Here is a 23,947-nt window from a genome sequence, read left to right on the forward strand (position 1 = left end):
AGTCTAACTCACATTCATGCAGGCATTTTTTTCTGTGAGATGCTGTGCCTGAATACTGCCAGGGGCTGGGAAATGAAGCTACAAAAGGTAGCATATTTTTAAGATTTAAAAGCTAGAAAGGTCTTTGCTACAGTGCTCCTTCCTATAGAGAGCTCCCTGAAACTTTCTCCCTTTTGGTCATAGTTCTGGCCTTGGGATTACCTGGAATAAGCCTAACTTCTCTTCTGCATTACAGCCCTTTATCAATTTAACTGTAGCCATCTTTTTTTGACCTAATTTTCTGCCTTTTTCTTTCCAAGTATATTTAGTTCTTTCTACTGTTCCTCATATGATAGGATATCTAGGCCTAGCTCCTTCTAAAGGTACCCAGAATTGAACATAGTGCTCCCGAGGTGGTCTGTCTGGTGCTATGCACAATTCTATTTTGGAATTTTATTATCAGCTTCTATTGAACTGAAGGAGTCAACTAAAACTCCCTACCTGTTTTCCAACCGAGTTATTATTAAACCACATCTCTGCCATTCTTTACTAATGCAGTTGATTGGCAAGATGTTTTGGGGTTCAGATTCTGCCTATTAAGGGCATTCCCTTTCTCTCCCAAGTTTTATCACTCATAAATGAGACCTTAACTCCTTATCATCTTTACTCCTGTCATCAATCTTGATAATCCTCTCAGTTCCTAGACATGTCCAACTTCAGAGAATTTTTCTTCTGCCCTTCTTTTCATGCTTCGATGTGATCATCAGTAGAAATTATATTACCTCATATATATGTATTTGTGTGTGTGTGTGTGAGTGGTACTTATTTATTTTTTTATCAACATTTTCTACCACATTGAGAAAAAAAAAGTTAAGAAACCATTAATTAATTTAAAACACTTATAATTGTTCATCAGAGTTTCTCATCGGCATGAGATAACAAATGTTGATACACAGATTTGGTGAGAATTTGACCCCATCAGTCAAAAGAGTACTTCATATATTTTGATTTCAAACATCTTGCTCTAAACTCTCACTTCCTGTCATTCTCACTCATTTGCTCAAGTTTCACAGGTGCTACAGTTTTTTCATCTCATCATGCCTTCCCATCTATCGACCCTACCACTTTCTCTCCCTCCATCCACCTTCTCCCATCTCTGGTCTTCATTTCCCTTCTTGTCCTATTTAGATTTCAAAGTCCATCATTATCACTTCCTTGGGATAGTTTAAAAACTCCCTCAATTCTGTCTCCCTGCATTGCATTCACCTTTGCTGAACTCAGCTATTCATCTTCTTTGTGCCTGGACCTATGCAGCTGAACACTGGAGAAAATCACACTGACTCTTTTTTTCTTTTTTCTATAAACCCGAACTTTAAATGAGCTCACAGTAATGCTGGGCAGGGCTTCTGTGGCTTTCTATTAGTGCTGTTTCCCTGGGAAAGTTGCCTATTTCATACGTACTCCTCATTCACCAAACATGTCATACTCCCCTCTACTTAGTTCCCTTCCCAGCTGCCCCCACTGGTTGATGGAAAAAACGGAAGTCATCAGAAAGACAAATACCCCCCATTTTTCTATCCTGTGGGTCTCAGTTTAAATGTCTCCTCTTCAGAAAGGCGTGATGAACCTTCCTAGAGAAGGCTACACTACCATCAGTCTTATTTTATAGCACCCTCCTAGAACTTTCCAAATGTCATTATTTTTTCTTATTTTTTAACTTATTTTCTAATTTTTCCCTAGAATATAAGCTTCATAAGGTCAAGAATGATCTTTTTCACTTTTGTTTCTTACTACAGTGCTAATTATTTCTTGAATGTTATAAGAATGCAAGACAACATAATGGTTAAGAGTATGAATGAGCTTTGGATTTAGTCAGAGCAGGGTTGGAATTCTAGCTATGCCACTAGCAATGTGATCATGGGCAAGTTGCTTAACCCCTCTAAGCTGCAGTTTCTATTCAGAAAATGGGAATACAACCACATTACTCACAGGGTTATTATTAGAATTAAATGGGATAATTGATTGAAAAGTCTGGCACAGAGTAGGTGCTCAGTGCATTTATCTATATGTATATATTTTCTTTCTTTATCTCGGACAGTTATGTAAATGTTGACAGGTAAAAGCCAAGTGATAAACTATTTGAGACCATTCTCAATTTAGTACTACTCTATAGGTTCAACCTTCTGGTGACGAATGAATTTACCTAACTTAGCTTTCATTTCATTATCTTATCCTGAAGAATACCTTGAGACATCTTGTCATATGTGCCTTTCTGAAGTCCAGATATTATAAGCATTTGGAATGCTTATGATTTCCCAGTCTAGTAACTTCATGGTTAGTTGGACATGGTATGTTCTTAATGACCCATGCTGGCTCCTAGTCATAACTTCTGTGTTCTCTCTAAGTGTTCATAAACCATTTGTCTAAATGACTTTTCTAGATTTCTCAATTTGACAGAGGTCAAATTTACCAGTCTATACTTTTTGAAAATCAAAGTATTTGCTTGTCTTTAGGGATGCAGATTGCTCAGATGATAGTCATTTCTGTCATCATTCATTCTAGCTGTTCATTGCCCCATTCATTGTGCCACCTATCCGTTTATCTATTCAGAAAAGTATCCATTAAACACTGACTATGTACCGTATACTGTGCTTTAATTGGAAAAACATTCTTGCTGTCCTTATTTTCTCTCCTATAACGTCTATAGTTGTGGCAGCTAAAGGGAAAAAAAGAAATATGATAGGCATATACTTTTCCATCCATCTGAACATTTGATATATATCTGTTGAGTTTCTACTATATGCCAGGTCCTATGCCCTGGAGTTTATAGTTTACAGTCCTCATTATCTGATAAAAGGAAGCCTAATAGTTCATCTCAAGATTTCCCAGCGCTGAATTCAAGGGGGAGTTTTATTGCATGATTATCTATTTGAGAGTCATTAGGAAATGTAATCAACAATTATCTTTACTGTTGTTTTGTAGAAAACAGATTATTTTAAATAGATATTTCTTATACCAATCCCCTGTAAAAGCAGAGGGCTTTGTATTAAATCTTTTTTCAGTAATGGTAATTCTTTAGGGAGGTTAGGTTATATGGTCCTTAAATATTCCTTTTTGATGATCTAACTCATAACAGGTACAGAGCTTAGAGGAAAAACCTACACAGTCAATATGCCCATTCAACTCTCTGTCAACCATCAGCTGTCTCAAGCGAGCCTTTATCAAATGTTGGATTGCAATCGATTCTTGCTTGAAAGCTTTGATGAGTGACTAAAGTGCTAATACCCTGTCCTGTTGGTCATTTATCTTTTAAAGACTTCCCTACTGTGTATGAAATTTCTACTTACTGTTCTCCTACGTTTTTTTTAATCTGTTAGGGTGATAGCTCTTTTCAAATACACGAGGAAATTGTGTATAAATACCAAGGTTCCAAGAAAAATTGACCAACCCTGAGATAAATGATGCTGAAAACCTTTTACAGAATAATAATAATATCACAGAGTCTCCAAATTTTGCAGCTGGAAAACAATCAGAACATGAAAATATACATATCTTTATTTCAAATCTCTAGAGTAGGGCATGATTTTATGGTAATGCTGATGCATACTCTAGAAGTTACACAGCAATATAATCTAGTGCCTAGCATGGTGCCAAGCATGACTCCTTGTTTAGTGATGTAAGTCTGAGATTGCTGCTGTAACTTATTTTAGGAAACATTTCTCCATGTCCTTAATTTTAGGAGGGGAAAGAAAGGAAAAACTAATTGGGACTCTGAAGGAAAAAGAAGTAATATTTATTAACTCACAGACCAATTCCAAAAGTAGGTATCACTATCTTTTATAGATGGGAAAGCTGTGGCTTAGAGATGTTAAATTATCCAAAGAAGCAATTAGTAAGTGACAAAAATAGGTTTATTTGACTCCATGGTCTGTCTTCTTCCCATAATTCTATGCTGCTTGCAGTAATTCCTACTTTCTCTAATATGTTAATATTTTGATGTTTTACATCTCTTCTAAGTCACGTTTCCAGTCACTGGGTAGTGACGAGGTGAAATTATGTAAAAAATACAATATACTGAAAATCAGGAGGGAAGGGTAGAGTCATAAACTTGTGAACCAACACGTGCTTATTTCAAAGAGGGTCCAAATGACCTGTAGGGGTGGAAGTACAGCGAAAGAGGCCTTGGAGACCATGATAATTCACCCTGACTGTCTTTATGGGGCGGTCCACTCTGTCCTATAAGGTCCCTATGAGTTGCGTTTGGGTTTTTTTTTTTTTTTTGGTCTTTCAATTTAACTGATTTAGGAAGTAGTTGGAAGAAGAAAAGGAAGATTATACGGTCAACATTGTCGCATAAGAGATAAAGGTTACTAAAGCATCATTTGGCCCATTCATAAGGTGCTGGGAATGCAGAGATAAATAAGAAAATGCTCTTCTCCTCCTAATAGCTGTCTAGGAGCACGATCTTAGAATGTGAAGTTCTCCCTGACTTCTCAGCCCTCATTCCCTCCTTTTATCTCCTTCGGCACTTGATCTGAACCACTAAATGTAAGCCTCAGTTATATACCACGTTGTATTTACTGTTTGGAGGCCTTGACATACCTAACCCAAAAGACCCTTCCTGTTTAAGGACCATGAATTATCTTCTCATATATTTAGTAGAAGCTTAATAAATATTTCTTGATTGGTGAAAGACAGAACACAGAAGAAATGTTATATGGCATTTAGCATAAATTTCCTCTCTGCTACAGTGCCTAGAAAATGAATCTTCTCTTTACATTGCTAGAGAAAGAAATTCTGCATTTAATAAGAGATTGGATTAGATACTGTATTATCCCTTCCAACTAAGATTCTATGATCTAGATTAAAAAATAGTAATAAACTAACCCTTATATGGGAAAATGTTCTTGTACTTAAATGTTTATGTTCTTACTAGCGGTGAGAAAAAAAGATAACCAATTATCTATTTATGATTATCATCCCTCCAAAAAATTAGTATGAATTAGTCCCTTATAGATAAGCTACAGCCCTGTCATTAAACTGTCAGTATCTCAAAGCCTTTTTTCACTTGAGTGATTTATAGATGACTGCAAGAAGGTAGATTAAGAAGTTCTTTGGCTTTTTAAAAAAAAAAACTCTGACTACTAATCTATTGAGACAAATTAACAGTTTACTATTACTGGGAAGTCTAAACTTCAGACAGGTGAGAGATGCTTTTTAGATTAAATCATCCCCAAATCTCATGCTGTGTTTTCTTAAAAGTACCTTTAGTCTGACCGTGTTTGCTAACGTGCACACAATGTTTGCGTTATACCATCCTTTTAGAGAACAGTTTTATAGTATGTATCAATAATCCTTAAATGTTTCTGCCCTTTCACTCAATAATTCCACTTCACAGACTTTTTTTCTAATTCTTGAGTATGTTTATCCTAGTATTTATAATGTTGAAAACTAAAAGCAAAAGTGTAGCTGTGGGTGAATAGTCATAAACTTGGCAACACGTACATCTACTCAATGAAATATTATTCAGCTATTAAAAATGCTGGTTTATTATTATGTAGAAGCATAAAATACCACATCCACCCAGCCAGTGATTACCACAAGATGAAAAAGATATATTTGAACAAAAGGCTGAGAAGAAATAGACAAGTATGATTATTGTCACGTTAAAACTTTGAGATTGCACATTATTTTTCTTTATGTAAGGGAATTACTATCTTTACTTTCAAATTTTATATTTATTTCATGATTGGCTAATATATTCACATTAATAAAAATTCAAAAAGGATAAAAAAAATGTAGTAAAAAGTCTCCTGTTTACTTCTGTCTCTAAGTTACCCTCCCCAGAAAAATATTATAAGCTTCTTATTTATCCTTCCAGAGGTTATTTTATATACAAACAGCAAATATATTTGTCCCATTTTTATACAAATGGTAAACAGTCTTTAACACTTTGCTTTTTCTGCTAACATTATATCTTAAATATATTCCATATATAGCTCTTTCTATTTTACGGCTACATAGTACGTATTTCAGTTCTGTGAAATACTATATTTAACCTGGTTCTGTGGATGGACACTTGGGTTACGTCAACTCTTCTGCTGTTACAAACAGTGCTGCAGTAATTGTGTATATAGGTGCTTTCCACATGAAAATATATCTATAGGAGAAATTCCCAGGTGTAGAATTGCTAGGTTAAGAATATGTATGTATTTGTAATTTTAATAGATATTAACAAATTGCCCATCAGGGATTTGGTACCAATTTCACTCCTACTAACAGTGTACAATAGGGAGCGCTGGTGGCACAATGGTTAAGTACTCAGATGCTAACCAAAAAGGTCGAAGGTCCTAACCCACCAGTGGTTTCACATGAGAAAAGACCTGGCGATCTGCTCCCATAAAGATTACAGCCTAGGCCCCTGTCCAAAAGCAGGACAAGAAGGCAAGAAGGGACAGGAATTGGACGAATGGGCACCGGGAACCCAGGATGGAAAGGGGGAGCATGCTGTCACATTATGGGGATTGCAACCAATGTCACAAAACAATATGTGTATAAATTTTTTTTTTATTGTGTTTTAGGTGAAAGTTTACAGCTGAAGTTAGTTTCTCATATAAAAATTTATATACATATTGTTATGTGACCCTAATTGCTATCCCTGTAATGTGACAGCACACTCCCCCTTTCCACCCCGGATTTCCTGTGTCCATTCAACCAGCTCCTACCCCTTTCTGCCTTCTCATCTCACCTCCGGACAGGAGCTGCCCATTTAGTCTCATGTATCTGCTTAGGAACTAAGAAGCACACTTTTTATGAGTATTATTTTATGTTTTATAGTCCAGTCTAATCTTTGTTTGAAGAGTTGGCTTCGGGAATGGTTTTTGTTCTGGGTTAACAGAGAGTCCAGGAGCCATGTCTTCCGGGGTTCCATTAGTCTCAGTCAGACCATTAAGTCTGGTCTTTTTACATGAATTTGAGTTCTGCACCCCACTTTCTCCTGCTCCATCAGGGACTGTCTGTTGTGTTCCCTGTCAGGGCAGTCATTTGTGGTAGCCGGGCACCATCTAGTTCTTCTGGTCTCAGGCTGATGGAGTCTCTGATTTATGTGGCCCGTTTTGTCACTTGGGCTAATAGTTTCCTTGTGTCTTTGGTGTTCTTCATTCTCCTTTGCTCCAGGTGGATTGGGACCAACTGATGCATCTTAGATGGCTGCTTGCTAGCGTTTAAGACTCCAGACACCTGTGTATAAATTTTTGAATGAGAAATTTTAAAAAAAAAACAAAAAACATTATTATAACCTTGGAAACCCTATGGGGCAATTCTACCCTGTCCTATAGAGTCGCTATGAGCCAGAATGGACTTGACAGCACACAACAAGAGCAGTGTACAGTACCAGTTGATATGCTTCAATGAATGGATGCAGTACTAGAAGCACTTACTTGTCTGTCAAGAAATTTGAAAGACAGCTACCTGGCCATCTGACTAGAAGAGATCCAGGTTCATGCCTATTCCAAAGAAAGGCAGTCAAGCAGAATGTAGGAGTTATCAACAATATCATTATTTTGCATGGTAGCAAAATTTTGCTGAAGATAATTCAAAAACAGTTGCAGCTGTACATTGACAGGGACCTGCTAGAAGTTCAAGCCAGATTCAGAAGAGGATATGGAAGAAGGGATATCATTGCTGATGTCATGGATCTTGGCTGAAAGCAGAGAATACCAGGAAGATGTTTACCTATGTTTTATTGACTAAACAAAGGTATTCAACTATGTGGATCATGAAAAAATTATGGATAACACAACAAAGAATAGGAATTCCAGAACACTTACTTGTGCTCATGAGGAACCTGTACATGAATCAAGAGGCAATTGTTCAGACAGAACAAAATTGGAAAAGGTGTGCAGCAGAGTTGTATCCCTTCACCTTATTCAGTCTGTATGCTGAACAAATAACCAGTGAAGCTGGACTGTATGAAGAAGAATGTGGCATCAAGATTGGAGGAAGACTCATTAACAACCTTCAATATGTAGATGACACAACGTTGCTTGCTGCAAATGAAGGCAACTTGAACCACTTACTGATGAAGGTCAGGGACTACACAGCCTTCAGTATGGATTATGCCTGAACAGGAAGAAATGAAAATCCTCACAACTGGACCGATAAACAACATTATGATAAATGGAGACAAAATTGAAGTTGTCAACGATTTCATTCTACTTGGATCAACAATCAGTGTCCATGGAAGCAACAGTCAAGAAATCAAACCATCTATTTTATTGGACAAATCTACTGCAAAAGACCTCTTTAAAGTTTGAAGCAGCAATGATACCACTTTGATGACTAAGATGTGCCTATTCCAAGCCATGGTCTTTTCAGTCACCTCAAATGCATGTGAAAGCTGAACAATGAAAAAGGAAGTCAGAATAATTGATGCCTTCAAGTTGTGATGTTGAAAAGAATATTGAATATACTGTGGACTTCCGAAAGAATGAACATATCAGTCTCAAAGAAATGTAACTGGAGTACTCCTTGGAAGCAAGGATGGTGAGACTTCTGCTCATTTACTTTGGGCAGGTCATCAGAAAAAAACAACTGCTGGAAGAGGACATCATGTTTAGTAAAGTAGTCAGTGTTTTCCAACTTAGTCATATACCCTCTTTACCTGACTCAGTTTGAACCAACGACTTAGAACTGCTTCCAAAAATCAAAACCACCCTCAAAGGACAAGGTCAGTGAAATCAAGGGAAAATCCTCAATGAGGAGGATTGACACAGTAGCTACAACAATAAACTCAAACATACCAACGATCATGAAGATGGCACAGGAACAGGCAACGTTTCACTCTGTTGTACATAAGCGCGCCATAGTTGTAGCTGATTCCACGGCAGCTAACAACAGTGTGCAGTAGTACTCGTTTCCCCATAAACTTGCCAATGCAGGGTGTTACCAACTTTTTTTTTTTTTAAATTAATCTGGTAAGTGGAAAAAATGGTTTCTTAATGTAGTTTTAATTGGGAGTTAGCTCACTATGAGTTATTTTGAGTAGAGTTATGGCTGTTAACCAAAAGGTCAGCAATTTGAATCCACCAGCTGCTCCTTGGGGAAAGCCTATTAGGGCAATTCTACTCTGTTCTATAGGGTCGCTATGAGTTAGAATCAACTTAGTGGCAATAGTTGTGAGCTGTTAGTATTTCTTTTTCTGGGACTGTCTGTATATATTGTTCTTTGATCTTTTTCTTATTGATTTCTAGGAGTTCTTTATGTATTAGGGAAATTAGCCCTATTTCTGTAATTTGAAGTTCAGATATTATGCCCCTAATTGTTATTTATCTTTTTACCTTGCTTATAGTGTTTTTTACCATGTAGAAATAGTCAACATTATCAATTATATCTTTTATGGTTCACTCTGCTCCAGCCATTGTTACCTTTCAAATATGCCAGGCACTCTCTAACTTCAAGGTCTTTGTATTTGCTGTTCTCTCTGCCTGGAATTCTCTTCCCTGAGATGAGTTATTCTTACTCCCTGCCATACCTCTTTTGAGTCTTTGATCAAATCTCAACTTTTCAGTGAGACTTCCTTGACCATTCTATTTTATATTACAACTTTCCCTTCTTTGCCTTTTTATTTTTATTTTTTGCATCATCAGAGAGGAGCTTACAGATTTTTGAGGTATCTGCCCATTTGTCTCACGTCAGACTGGAGCTCAACCATGCAAATGAAGCAAGTGGGAATTAACATCTTCAAGTGGTCACCTCAGGAGACGAAACACTTGGTTCAGCGAAGCTGCCATTGTACAAAACATTTTGAGACAACTTTTTTTAGGAACTACCTTCAGAGAATGCTTAAAGCTTTACAAGGAAATCAGTCCTGTGTCCTAAAAGCAGTGTTTCTCAAAGTGTGGTCCATTAACCACTTGCACCAGAATCATCTGGGGGAGAGATGGTAGGGGGTATGAAAAAGGCTGTTTCCTGGGCCCCACCTCAGATCTACTGAATCAGAATCTCTGGGGTATGAGACTGAGGAATTTGCCTTTAAGTAAAGTCCCTAGGCTACTAAAGCTTGAGGATTACTGCCTTTATAGTCATTGTTCCCCAGCTTAGTCATATACCCTCTTTACCTGACTCAGTTTTAACCAAGGATTTAGGACTACTTCCAAAAATCAAAACCATACTCAAAGGATAAAGGGACATGTGCCAGGGATGCTGAGGATCATTCCCAATGGGAACTCCAGAAATGAGCTGAACAATGGAATGGGCATGCAGGCTTATAGGAGTAGTGATGTGGTAGGAGACAAAACTCTTCGGCCAGCCTGGTTTTGGTATGCTTGACAATGCTAGCAAGTTGATAAGTTTCACCTCACCACATAAAGGACCTTGGCTTTAATTTCCTATTAGCTAGATAGGTAGGTGATTTCTCAGGTCCTTTATCTTAAGTTCTGGTTTTTCTGTCAATCTGCATGAATGTAACTGTACAATTGAAGGAATATGTGTAAGGAATGAGGCTTATTACCATAGCAAAAACTGCCAGTTGATCTATTTTAAAGGAAAGAGGCTCCTTAAACCAAGACGGCTTCAAAAGAAGTAGTACAGGGTCAGCAGCTATAGCTAAGGAGGTACATACAGACTTGCCTCAAATTATTAGGTAATATCAGAGAAGTTCTTTTAGCACTGAATTTCTTCTGCCTGCTAACCTCTCATTTTGGAGAAGTGGTTCACAGATAATCAGAAAGACATTTAATGTGTTTAATGGCTCGAGGGTAAGCAGTTAGAAAATATAATACTGATTCTTGGTTTTAAATTAATTAACATCATTAAACATAAATGTATGAAAAAGAAAAATAGTGATTTAGTTTTATATCCACTTTTAAATGTATGAAGTCTTACAATATTGCACAGTTATACCATCTATAATTGTATTCTCTTATTTTCCAAATATTATTTTTCTTCTAATTTTCTGAATGAAAATAAAATCAGTGACTGTTTTTATTTAGTCAGCAAGTCTTTGATGCTATACCTTACTATGCAGAAAATCTCTGCGTTGGCCTGCAAGTAAAAGCTATCATTTTAATCCTGAAAGTGATTACAAAAATGCATCTTTATGCATTTAATAATAATAAAATAGCTACCAATTTTAAGGGCCTACCATGATGTAGGCACAGTTACAAGTGCTTTCTGTATCATATCTTATATCATCCTTGCAAAAAATTTAAAGATAAGTATTATTCCCACTTTATATCTGAGGCCCCTTAAACTTAAGGAAACCAAACGCAGTTCCAACTCATAGTGACCCTATTGAACAGAGTAGAACTGCTGCATAGAGTTTCCAAGGCTGTAATCTTTATGTTTCTCCTGAGGAGTGGCTGGTGGGTTCAAACTGCTGGCCTTTCAGTTAGCAGCCAAGCTCTTAACTGCTGCACCACTAGGGCTTCTTGAACTTATGGAAGTCACATTGAAATGTAATAATCGGGGATTCTCAAATAGTTTCCAGTTTTATTGCCTCCATTATGATCAATATGCCTTCTTTTACAGTACCTGGTATACAGTAGGTAGGCAATAAGAGTTTATGGAATTTTATCTTCCTCCCCCCAAAATTCCTAGGTTCCTTTTAGTATATAGTTTATGCTGAAGTACAGCCTTAGTAAAAGTCAGTGAGGACTTATGTAATTATGACTTTGATCGAAAGAAACTAAACTATATGCTGTTTTGGATTAAAATGTAATTTCTTTTTCCCAGATCTGATTCATTAGCAATCCTGGTTTCCATTAGCAAGATAGAAAAGACCAATGCTTCAGAGACTGAAATTTTTACTAATGATTAATATATGCTAGCCATCAGATGTTCTGTTTTCTTTTCTCTCCTAAATTTCGATTAAAACCATTTTTATCTTCCCATTTTTAGTTTTCTGGTGAATATAGGCTACTAATTATATTTTGCTTCTTCAGCAAAGCTAAAGATCAGACTTCCTATTCCCTAACCAGCCCCCACCTCCTTCTCCACTACCCATCCCCGCCACCGCCAATATGTTGCTTCATTATACCTGGTTTGTGATTAATCATTTCCTTTCATTCATTTTTTCAGTCCTTCCTTCTTTCTTCCCTCCCTCCTTCTCTTTAAACGAGAATCAGTTGCTGCCAGGTCGATTCTGACTCATAGCGACTCTATAGGACAGAGTCGACTGCCCCATAGGGTTTCCAAGGAGCAGCTGGTGGACATGAACTGCCGACCCTTTGGTTAGCAGCCAAGCTCTTACCCACTGCGCCACCAGGGCATTTATTCTTTGTCCTCAAATTTGTCATTTTTGGCTTGTGGCTTTGAGGGTTTATTTGACAACTTGTTATTTTCCTCCTCAGATAACTTTATAATATGTTGGTTGTTTGATTTATCCAAATCTTTTGTAATTAAAAAACAAAGCGATTTCACTTTGTCACAAAATAGTTGTCATTGCTTTCCTTTTTGGGTTTGAGATTTTAGGAGTCCCTTCATGATATCTGACTCTGATGAGCCCCATGTGCAGTTAGGCTGACAACTTTAGTGCTGCCCCTGGATGCACTGGCAAATATTTTTGTCTTCAAAAGGAAGAAAATACCACAATTAGGAGAACCGTACTTTCTCTCTTAGAACAACAACTTGTTTTTCCCGCTCCTGTTTTTGTTCTAATGTTTTGAACTGAATTTATTGCCACTGGTCATGTGCTGTATATGGTGACTTTGTTGTGGGATTTTGAAGGGGAAGAAGTAGAGCCTCCCAGCCGTGAGAAAGATTTGATACCTTGTGAAGTGCTTCTTTAAGTCCTTGTAAATTATAATGAAAGGACAAGTAGGAATTTTGTAATTTGGTACTGTCCATTGGCCCTACAGGCTCTCGATTGCATTTTGAAAATCTCAAAATAAACATGATTCGGGTCTCAGGAAGATTAATTAAAATTTTAACAAAGTCCCTCTTTGATTAGAACAAATTGTTAGTTAAGGCCACTAGAAGGTATCAGCTGGCTGTATGATCCCCATATATTTCTTAACTGCTTCCAAAAAATTAGAGTAATTTGCCAATACCTGGCAGAAAACTAATCACTTTGTTGTATCTTCTAGTTAATTGAATGGCTGTGTGTCTTTGAAGGAAGTGTATCTCTTGAATATGCTTTGTGTAGTTTTGATATTTATGTTATATATTATTTTAAACCTAAAAAGATACCTACATTTTTTAATTATTTTCCTTTCTAGCTCATGTTTACAAAAAGAGAATTTGAGAAGTACACAATTTCCAGGCAAATTGTCTTGAAATTAAATTCTGGAAACTACTAAGCCTTATAGACCCTTCCTTCCTTTCTCCCTTTTTTACCATTTTTGAGGGATTGGGTGGATATCTTGTACTGTTCAGCCAGTATTTAATATCACTTGTGAGGCTAGTGCTGTGATGGGCATCTGCTGTGTGATAGCCACTTAATCCATTGGTGTGAAAGCAACAAGGACTTATTTTCTGTCTTTTGTAAGAAATGGCATTCCAACTGATTTTGACGTCTTTAATTTCAGAGGTTGCCAATGAACAGATCAGGGTCAAGACTGACTTCAAATATTTTAGTAAGAAGCAGAAAGAAAAATGAGACCCTAACTTTACAGTCTCCTGATGTATATATCCCCATTCATGAGCTGAAGCTATATGGGTGTGAAATTTGGTATGGAGGCTTAAGCTGCTTATCCCATAATAGTTGTGGAATGTGAAGATCTGAATTTTCATGGGGGCACTGAAATTTCATGGCCAACAATGGATTTCTTAAGGCCTTGTCATTTCAAATCGCCATGAGTTCTGGTTATTGCTGCTGTGAGTGTGTATATGAACATGCCTCCCAATGAATTCATTACAATGGTGCTAACTTTTCTTGACACTCTTGCCAACAGTTTTGGTGGCCCTTAACACAGTCTGGTTTCTGTAGTCACAGCATAGGTTTTGAGGAGGAGTCAGCCTAAATTTCTGGGATGAATTTCTATAGATAAGAAATATATTGGCTTTAAAAATTAAGAGGTTTGATTCTGTTTTGAATTTGGATATCAAATGAATCTGAGCACATGACATTTTAATGCCGTTTGTCTTTTCAAATAGATTTACCTTCTTAATGCATGTGACGACAGGACTTGGCTCATCAGCTAGAACATACATTTCAGAGGAGTTGTTACCTGAAATATTATCATAAGGCATAAGAAAACACATGATTTAAGTTGCCTTTCATGAACATAATTAAGAATTAATAAGCCAGTACCAGTGGCTAGTCCCTAGAATTTCCACTGTTTTGCCTTTTGTGACCTGTGTTATTAAAAGTCCATTATTTTTACAGACTTTATTAAATTGGATCTTATTAAAGCATTCTATATTTGCATTTGGTCTTTCATAATTCATTATTATTATGACATTTACTTTTTACCATCAGATCTGAAAACATATCATAAGCTACCCTTTTCTCTTGAAAGAAATGCTAATTTCAAACAGTCCTCTAATAGAAGAGAAAAGCTTTATCAGTTTTTTCATTTATTCCAGATCGTGTTAAGAATACTAATGCTAGACTTCGGTATGCTAATATCTCTTAGCTTTTTTTGGTCAAAAGCTTAGAATTATTATTTTTATCTCATACTAAGTATGAAACTAGAAGACCTGCTATTACTGAAGAAAACACTGAAGTGTAATTCTTGTTTCTAATAACTTGTGAAAATGTTTTCATTGCTAAATCCTGTTTCTTAGGATGATACTACTCAATTTATCTTTGTACCACACCATGTTGTTTGCCCTATTTAAGAAATTCTCTCTTCTTCAAATTCATTTGGTTTGTTTTCTTATAGTTTAGGCTAGTACAGCTTGCCATGCTTAGAACTAAGAATCCTATGCTGTAAACCCCAGACTGCATTTAGGATGTGTTTCCTGCTTTTCTTATGATAATTATTTATGATTTAGTTGAAAAATCAATATAGGAAGATTTTATATACTGATATAAGGCAGGCTTCTCTAATATTAACATAACTAATAAAACAAAGAGTTTTTTGCTGGGATGCTAGTAAATTTTTTTAAACTCCTAAATGAAACTTACTTTGGATTTTATCTCATTTTAGATTTCTGACAATGTGCAATAGACACTTTGGCAGTGTTGTTGCACAAACCATTCGGACTCAAAAAACAGATCAGTTTCCACTTTTCCTGATTATTATGGGAAAGCGATCATCTAATGAAGTGTTAAATGTGATACAAGGTAAAGTACATGTCAAAGGGGAATAGAGTCTCATGTATGTGATGATCTGATAATTTTTATTTTCAAACCTTACAATATTTTTGTTGATAAATATTTTTGCATTTTAAATTATAGAATATCCTGAGGGAAGAACATCTTCAAAAAGTATAGGTACTATGAAAAATTAATGCATTACATGAAAATCCAACAAACATCTTAATAAAATTACACAGCCCCTGGGACATAGATATTCAAGTTAAATGTTCAGAATTGCTAAGTTCTCTAAACTAGCATTTAGGTCATAATCAGTTGTCAAATATGACATTTCATATATAGATTTCTTGCTGTAATGTTGATTTGTTGAAAGAAATGCTTATCTTCAGTTATGTAGAAAATCCAGTGACTGTATATTGCAAATCAAATAGTTCACAGGGGTAGTTGTTTCTCCTTATTTGTGTGAATCCATGTCTAGGCTGGAACCCTGAGGCATGAACCTATAGGATGCCTGTGAATTTAACCATGGTGCATATTCTTTACACAAAAATAAGTGAATGATATATATAGTGTAAAATATTACCTTATTTGTGGTAAAACTTAAATTGAAAACAGTATATCTTCACTGTGCTACAAGGAAAAGATTTTTAAGTGCCCTAAGCTAAAGCTTGTATACTATCTGGGGTATTTCATTCTGCCCCCATTTAAGTCAGAAGTTCTGTAGCAGATAATACGATAGGAGAAGGGGAGGTAAATTCCAGATCTTTAAAAACTCAAATAAAATAAAACCTGTCCTATTTTCTATTTTCTGTATAACTAGAGCATGTAGTTTCATAAACAGTATTTAAGAAGACCTGCTGGGGGAACTGATTTGCATAGGGTAAATGGGTAATGAAGATAACATTTCATTGCTGCTTTTCCTGTCAGAGACAATATTGCAACAGCTAGTGGTTCTCTAAGTGTAGTCCAGGGACCACTACTACCTCTCCCTTCGGCATCCCTCCCCCAGGTCCCTAGACCCTTTCAGAGAATCCACAAGGTCAAAATTATTTTCATAATAATACACAGATGTTATTTGCCTTTTTCACTGTGTTGACGTTTGCAGTAGTGGTGCCAAGGCAATGGTGTGTAGAACTGCTGGCACCTTAGCACTAACCAAGGCCGTGGCACAAAACTGTACTGGTAGTCATCAGTCATATCGTCGTATTCTTAAAATCTCAACCCTATTAATAGTTTTGTATGACACAACAGGAGGCATGCATAAAGCACTTCTGCGGCATACCAAAATACTTGTGGTTGCTTCAGTTGTGAGCTAAACTTTTTTTACTGAAGATCATTTTTACTTGAAAATATGACTGACAGACAAACTGTGGTCATGTAGCCTGGGTATTTGACAGACATTTTCTCCAAAATGAACAAAGTGAGTCTGTCACTTGAAGAAAATAATTGACAGTATTTGTTGCCAGTGATAAAAATGGAACTTTCAAAAGAAAATTTATATCCATCACCATAAGATTGACAACGTATATACTTTTCTGATGGTATTAAAAATGTGATTTTTTTATATATAGTCTTCTGCATGTATCAGCATTCAGAAGATATGTGTAACTCAGTGAGCCAGTATTTTCCAAATGACTAATGCCATGATGTTATAAAATCATGCGCTGGTAAAAGATCCATTCAAAGTACGACCAATGGATCTTAATGTAACAAAGCACACACAGTTCATTGATATGGGTTCAAATTCCACATTGCACCATTAAAGAAACTTCACTTATCAGTTTGGGTATAGTATCAAAGAAGAATATCCACGATTATTTATTAAAACGTTCCTTTTTCCATCCACGTGTCTGTGTGAGACCAGATTTTCTTGATAAATTTCAACCAAAGCAACATATTGTGATCGGTTTAATGCAAAAGTAGATACGAAAATCCAGTTTTCTTCTATTAAGTTAAACTCTAAAGACGTTTACAAAAATATTAAAACAGTGCCACTCTTCTCACTAAACTTTTTTTTTTTTTTAATTTGGAAAATATGGTCATTTTTTCATTAAAATGTGATATTTCTATTAACATGTAGTGGGTTTATTATTACCTTTAAATGAATTGATAAATAAATGTTTTTAAAATTTCCATTATAACTTCTAGTCCAGTAAATATTAGTAGCTATAACCCACATAAACAAAAATTCTTTTGGGATCTCATTAGTTTTGAAGAATGTAAAGGGGGCCTAAGACCAAAATGTTTGAGAACCACTGTAGTAGACTCTAAGTTGGCCTTGAGCTGCTTTAACTGGTACTTTTCTCCATCTTGGATCATTAAGGGCTTAAGTATAAAGTACCTACAAGTCCAGTTTGGCAGTGGGTCCTTCCAGATAAGGCTGAAGCATACCTGATGAGCAGTGACTTAAGTCTGAAAATTAATGGCCCGTGTGTAGTTCCCTGTACAACTGTAGTATTTTCCCATCAAAGATTTCAGTACACTTCATAAAGTGTTTATGCCCGATGCTGTGAACCTTAGTCACTACAGTTTGCAAATGAGATATGGAAGCCCAGAGACTTGCCCAGTAACAAAATCTACACTGAAGATGCTGCTAAACTTTTTACCATCTGTCATATCTATTAATAATAATAACTACAAATGATTTTGTACGCATTATGTACCAGGCACTTTATGTTATCTCTAATCTTTCTAAGAACCCTACAGAGATTGTATTATCCCTGTTTTGAAGATTTAAAAAAAAAAATTGATCCTTAGAGAGCTGCAGTCACTCACTCACACACGTGGTCATTTATTTGTTTATTAAGTGGATGTTTATTTATGAAGTGCTAGACAATTTCTAGGTACTAGATCATTTAGCTTATAAGTAGTGGAACTACGGTTGGAACTATGACTACAAGACCAGTTCCATTTTCTCAGTACTATAATACCACACCAAGGTAACATTTGTTCTATAGCTCATTTATTGAGAGAGTTGTGCTGATATGACCAAATTGGATCATTTTTTTGCTAAGGACCACAGATGCTCCCTAACCCCATGCTGTCAGTGGTCATAAGAAAAATTGGGAAAAGGACCATTGATTGATCATATAATCAAGCCCTTCTCTGGAAAGGCACCAGCTAAGATGCTTGCTGTTCATTATCCCGTTGGTGGCCATTTCATTAATGAGTCAAGAAGACCCCTTCTTCAGCCCTGGGGGAAAACTCACTCTGCTTGTAGTTTGAGAAAAGAGAAGAAGTGATATATCTTTACGTATCCTCACACATTGCTTTTTTGTAGATGCATCCAAAGCAAATAACAAGGACTTGATACATCCAGGAAAGGACATATATGTGCTATATGTTTGTTATCGACTTGGACGGAGAATAAAATAATGTTAAGGAAAATCGAACTTTTTTAAAATGCCCTCTTCATAAAGATTATTGTATAGTAATTTGAAAGTAGCCCGAGAGGGAAAAATATCAATTGGGCAGAAAAAGAAACCAAATTTTTTTCAGAAATTGAGTTTTGTTTGTTTCACTAGGGAATTTTTAATAACAAGAGATAATACTAATTAAAGGACAGTGTACTAAAGTGGCTTTTGAGTCACATCCATCTGGTTTCAAATCCTGGCCCCACCACGTAATCAGCTTGACCTTGGTTGAGCAGGTTACTTAAGCTCTCTAAACCTTGGTTTTCTTCTTTATAAAATCTATAATGGGACCTTCATATTAAGTAAGATAATATATGTAAAGTGCTTATCTTTATCACTGGTATGTAAACAAATGGTAGTTGTTGCTAGGGTTATTAAATAGGTATGTTTTCATAACTTGAAAGGACTTTTTGTACTCATGACTTGGACATTCCTCTTTACAATGCTAAAAGTTCTTCCAGTTAAGAGATTGGTCCCTCAAATAGGAATATTCTGGAATTTCAACTGCCAGTATACTGCTTTACTCTTTCTTACTGAAATATTTCAATGAAAACATGTAACTATTTTAATTAGATATTAGCATACTAATCTGTATTTTTTTTTAGACTGTAGTTATTCCTTTCTGATTAATTCTAGAATGGACTTTCCATTTTTTAATAACTTTAATAATATGAAGTTTGGCAATCTCCATGTGTTGCTAGGAAACACAACAGTGGATGAGTTAATGATGAGACTCATGGCTGCAATGGAGATCTTCACAGCCCAACAACAGGAAGATATAAAGGATGAGGTAAGGCTAAAGGTTAAGCAGACCTTTAATAGGATTTTGATGAGGTCATTTGTCAAATGATGATACATGCCCATGTCATGATTGATAAATAAGAATTATGAAGATGTTTCCAGATTAACCAAGGTCTGTTATGCTGTGAGTTAGTCCTTCTTTTCATGACCCCAAGACTCAACAGTTTGTTTGATTTATGGACTCCTTATACTTGTGAGATTTGGGGGGCTAGTGGGAGATCAGTTTGCAAGAAATTAATTCTGAAAATTATTTACAGAAGAAACTTCTGTCCATGAAATCGTGTACTGTATGAGTTTTATAACTCACTTTTAAGGTCCTGTTACTCTTTCTAAATATTGAGACTGATTAGCAATAAAAAAAAATTTGAACATATTTCTGAAGCACTGTGAGAATTCAGAATTCTAAAATTCTCAATCCCCCAAACATATTCAGATGGCATACATGACAGGAGGCATCAAATAAAAAAATAGTAACAACATTACTGATAATGACAGTAATAATCAACACTTAGTATTCATGATATGCTAGGCACTGTGCCCACCACTCGTCTATCAGTTTGTTTTACTGTGGTGGCTTGCGTGTTGCTGTGATGCTGAAAGCTATGCCACTGGTATTTCAAATACCAACAGGGCCACCATTGGTGGACAGGTTTCAGCAGAGCTTCCAGATTAAGAAGAGTAGGAAGAAGGACCTGGTAATTACTTCCCAAAAAGTTGGCCAGTATAAACCTTAGGAGTAGTAGCGGAACATTGTCTGGTATAATGCCAGAAGATGAGCCCCTCAGGTTGGAAGGCACATGAAATACAACTCCTCAAAGTAGAGTTGACCTTAATGACGTGGATGGAATCAAGCTTTCCAGACTTTCATTTGCTGATGTGGCACGACCCAAAATGAGAAGAAACAGTTTCAAACAGCCATTAATAACTGGAATGTGGGATGTATCAATCTAGGTAAATTCGAAGCCATCGGAAATGAAATGGAACACATAAAGATCAGTATCTTAGGCATTAGTGAGCTGAAATGGACTGATATTGGCTATTTTCAGTCAGACAATCATATGGTCTACTATTCTAGTAATGACAAATTTAAGAGGAATGGTGGCACATTCATCATCAAAAAGAACGTTTTAAGATCTATTTTGAAGTACAGTGCTGTCAGTGATAGGATAATATCCATACGCCTACAATGAAGATGAGTTAATACAACTCTTATTCAAATTTATGCACCAACCACTAAGGCCAAAGATGAAGAAATTGAAGATTTTAACAACTTCTGCAGTCTGAAATTGATCAAACATGCAGTCAAGGTGCATTGATAATTACTGGTAATTGGAATGCAAAAGTTGGGAACAGAGAAGAATTAGTAGTTGGAAAATATGGCCTTGGTAATAGAAATGATACCAGAGATCACATGATAGAATTTTGCAAGACCAAGGACTTATTCATTGGAAATACCTTTTTTCAACAACATAAATGGCAACTATACACATAGACCTCGCTGGATGGAGTACACTATACACATAGACCTTGCTGGATGGAGTACACAGGAATCAAATCGACTCTGTCTGTGGAAAGAGACAATGGAGAAGCTCAACATCATCAGAACAAGGCCAGGGGCCGACTGTGGAACAGACCATCAATTGTTCAAATGCAAGTTCAAGTTGAAGCTGAAGAAAATTAAAACAAGTCCACCAGAGCCAAAGTATGACCTTGAGTATATCCCACCTAAATGTAGAGACCATCTCAAGAATAGATTTGATGCGTTGAACACTAATGACCAAGACCAGACGAGTTATAGGATGACATCAAGGACTTCATACATGAAGAAAGCAAGAGGTCATTAAAAAGAGAGAAAAGACCAAAATGGTTGTCAGCAGAGACTGAAACTTGCTCTTGAACGTAGAGTTGCAAGACCGAATAAAAGAAATGATGAAGTAAGAGCTGAACAGAAGTTTTCAAAGGACAATTTGAGAAGATAAAGTATTGTAATGAAATATGCACAGACCTGGAATTAGAAAACCAAAAGGGAAGAACACACTTGGCATTTTTCCAACTGAAAAAACTGTCAGAAATACAAGCCAGATTCAGAGGAGGATGTGAATCAAGGAATACTATTGCTGATATCAGGTGAATCTTGGCTAAAAGCAGAGAATACCAGAAAGATGTTTACCTGTGTTTCATTGACTGTGCAAAGGCATTCAATAACAAATTATGGATAACATTGCAAAGAATGGGAATTCCAGACAACTTAATTGTGCTCATGAGGAACCTGTACGTAGACTAAGAGGTAGTCTTTTGAACTGAACAAGAGGATACTGCATGGTTTAAAATCAGGAAAGGTGTGTGTCAGGGTTGTATTCTTTCACCATATTTATTCAATCTGTATGCTGAGTAAATAATCCTGGAAGCCAGAATATATACAGAAGTAGTTGGCATCAGGATTGGAGGAAGACTCATTAACAACCTGCAATGTGCAGGTGAACAACATTGCTTTCTGTAAACGAAGAGGACTTGAAACACTTACTGATGAAGATCAAAGACTATAGCCTTCAGTATGGATTACACCTCAACATAAATAAAAACCTTCACAACTGGACTAATAAGCAACATCATGATAAGCAGAGAAAAGATTGAAGTCATTAAGAATTTCATTTTAGGACTTCCGGCAACATGACGCTCTAGGCAGAAGCACCACGCCGTCCCTCCACAGCAAAGATCCGAAAAACTAAGCCAAACAGAGAAAACAACAATCCTGAAATCCTAAACTTCAAATGAAGAGAGAAAGAACTCAGCCGAGCACCAAATGGAATAGGAAGCTGACAGCGAACAGAGAGCAAGGAGACGTACATGGAAAGGTCCCCTATCAGCTAATGCAGCACGGATCCGCCATCTTGGGCTCTTATCAGAAACCAGCAAATAGGGGGTACGAGAAAGCAGCTTCACGGAGCTTCCAGCAGGAGACAGAACAACCGGTAAACAGCGATATACGCTTTCCCACCCCCCACCCTTCTTCACACCCACCCTTCTTCACCCCCACTCGTCCTCCTCTGCTTCCCACAGCCACAGTCCCTTGGCCGGGAAGTACCGGCTGCTTGGATTCCAACTGCCCTCACTGGCCAACTCCCTGAGTGCCATTTGTTGGCTGCTGGTTGTGCTTTTTTCCACTTCTTTTGATTTCTTCCTTACCTCTCACCACCTCTCCCTCCTTTTGCTCAAATACCTGGCTCTGTGCGCCATCTCTGCTTCTTCCTGAGGGGCTGTGGAGCTCCATTCGAGTGTGGAACTGCTTCCCAGTCCGTGTTGCCATGCTGGTGGGATCCTGGGGCTATTTTTTGTTTGTTTGTTTTCAGTTGTTTGCTTGCTTGCTTTTTCTTTTCTCGAGTTGGGAGCCCGTTCTGGCCAGGCGGTGCTGTGCAGCTTGGGACCTACCCCCTCCACTTGCGCAGACATGCAGAAGGATCCCTGAGGGCATTTCTTTTTTCATGGTTTTTTTCTTGTTTTTTTTTTTGGGGGGGGGTTTCTTGTTTGTTTGTTTTTTAATTTGTTTTGTTTTCTTTTCCCTCTTTTTCCCTTTTTGTTTTTCTTCATTATTCAGTTTCTTTTCTCTGTATACCTTCCTTCTCTTCCTGTCCCCTGGATACCTGGTGCTGAATACCTCTATGCCTCCTAGCCAGGCTGTACTTCAACACCTGGGAACAACTTCCCCAGACCTCGTAGCCTCACCGGTGGAATCCCTGGGAGCTTTTTTGTTCTTTTTTCTTTCTAATTTTTATTTGTTCATTCTTTTCTTTCTTCTTCTTCCCCTTTTTGTTTTTCTCCATTTCATAGTCTCTCATCTCTCCACTCCAATGACAAGCTCCCCTAGCACTCTTTTTTGTTTGTATGTTTTTGGCTCCCATTCCTCTCTCCTCTCTCCCATACCCATCTTAGCTCCACACATCGCAGTCTCCCCTCTCCATCCTGCCTACCTGCACCGTGCACTTAACATCACACCACCAAGCAGCACAGGCATGGCCTACCAGAACCTGCCCTGCACTGATTACCAACCTGCCCTGGTGGCTTTAGTAAGTGCCACAAACAACCCATCCCAGCAACTCCTTTTCAGCTAGACCTGCCCTGCTGTACCATATCTGAGTGACTGACTCTGCTAATTGGAGAAGGAGGCGAAAAGTATCATGCCCAAAGATGAGCAAACAACAAAGAACACACAGCCTGCCTGCTCAGACATAGCCAAATTTTAAAGAAAAAAAAAAAAAAAAGGAGGAAACAAACAAATCTACAATCAATAAACGAGAAAAATAACTGCTGAATGCCCCGAAGACAGCAGACAATTTCAAAACATTTACAAACACAGGACAGAATGGTTCCAGTAGGTGTCCAAAATAAAACACCAGATGATTTTCCAGTAGAAGGAAAGGCACTAGAACTAACTGATAGGGAATTTAAATCTCTAATACTCAGAATTATCCAAGAGTTGAAGCAAAAAGCAGATAAAAATGAAGAAAAAATAGACAAATTCATGGAAAAGGCAGACAAATTCATGGAAAATACA

General features: G+C 37.0%; 1 protein-coding gene across 4 annotated transcripts in view; it reads left to right on the forward strand.

Moving 5' to 3' along the window:
• The window catches only part of FAF1 (Fas associated factor 1), a 573,118-nt gene that overhangs the window by 435,661 nt on the left and 113,510 nt on the right, over window positions 1-23,947 (forward strand). For all 4 annotated transcript variants that reach the window (XM_023727090.1, XM_023727089.1, XM_023727088.1 and 1 more), the window contains exons 14-15: window positions 15,072-15,208; window positions 19,296-19,384. In XM_023727090.1, coding sequence (XP_023582858.1) covers window positions 15,072-15,208; window positions 19,296-19,384 — 226 coding nt within the window. The remainder of the gene's footprint in view (window positions 1-15,071; window positions 15,209-19,295; window positions 19,385-23,947) is intronic.

This window comes from Trichechus manatus, unplaced genomic scaffold, assembly GCF_000243295.1.
Source record: "Trichechus manatus latirostris isolate Lorelei unplaced genomic scaffold, TriManLat1.0 scaffold00015, whole genome shotgun sequence".
NCBI classification, from domain to species: domain Eukaryota; kingdom Metazoa; phylum Chordata; class Mammalia; order Sirenia; family Trichechidae; genus Trichechus; species Trichechus manatus.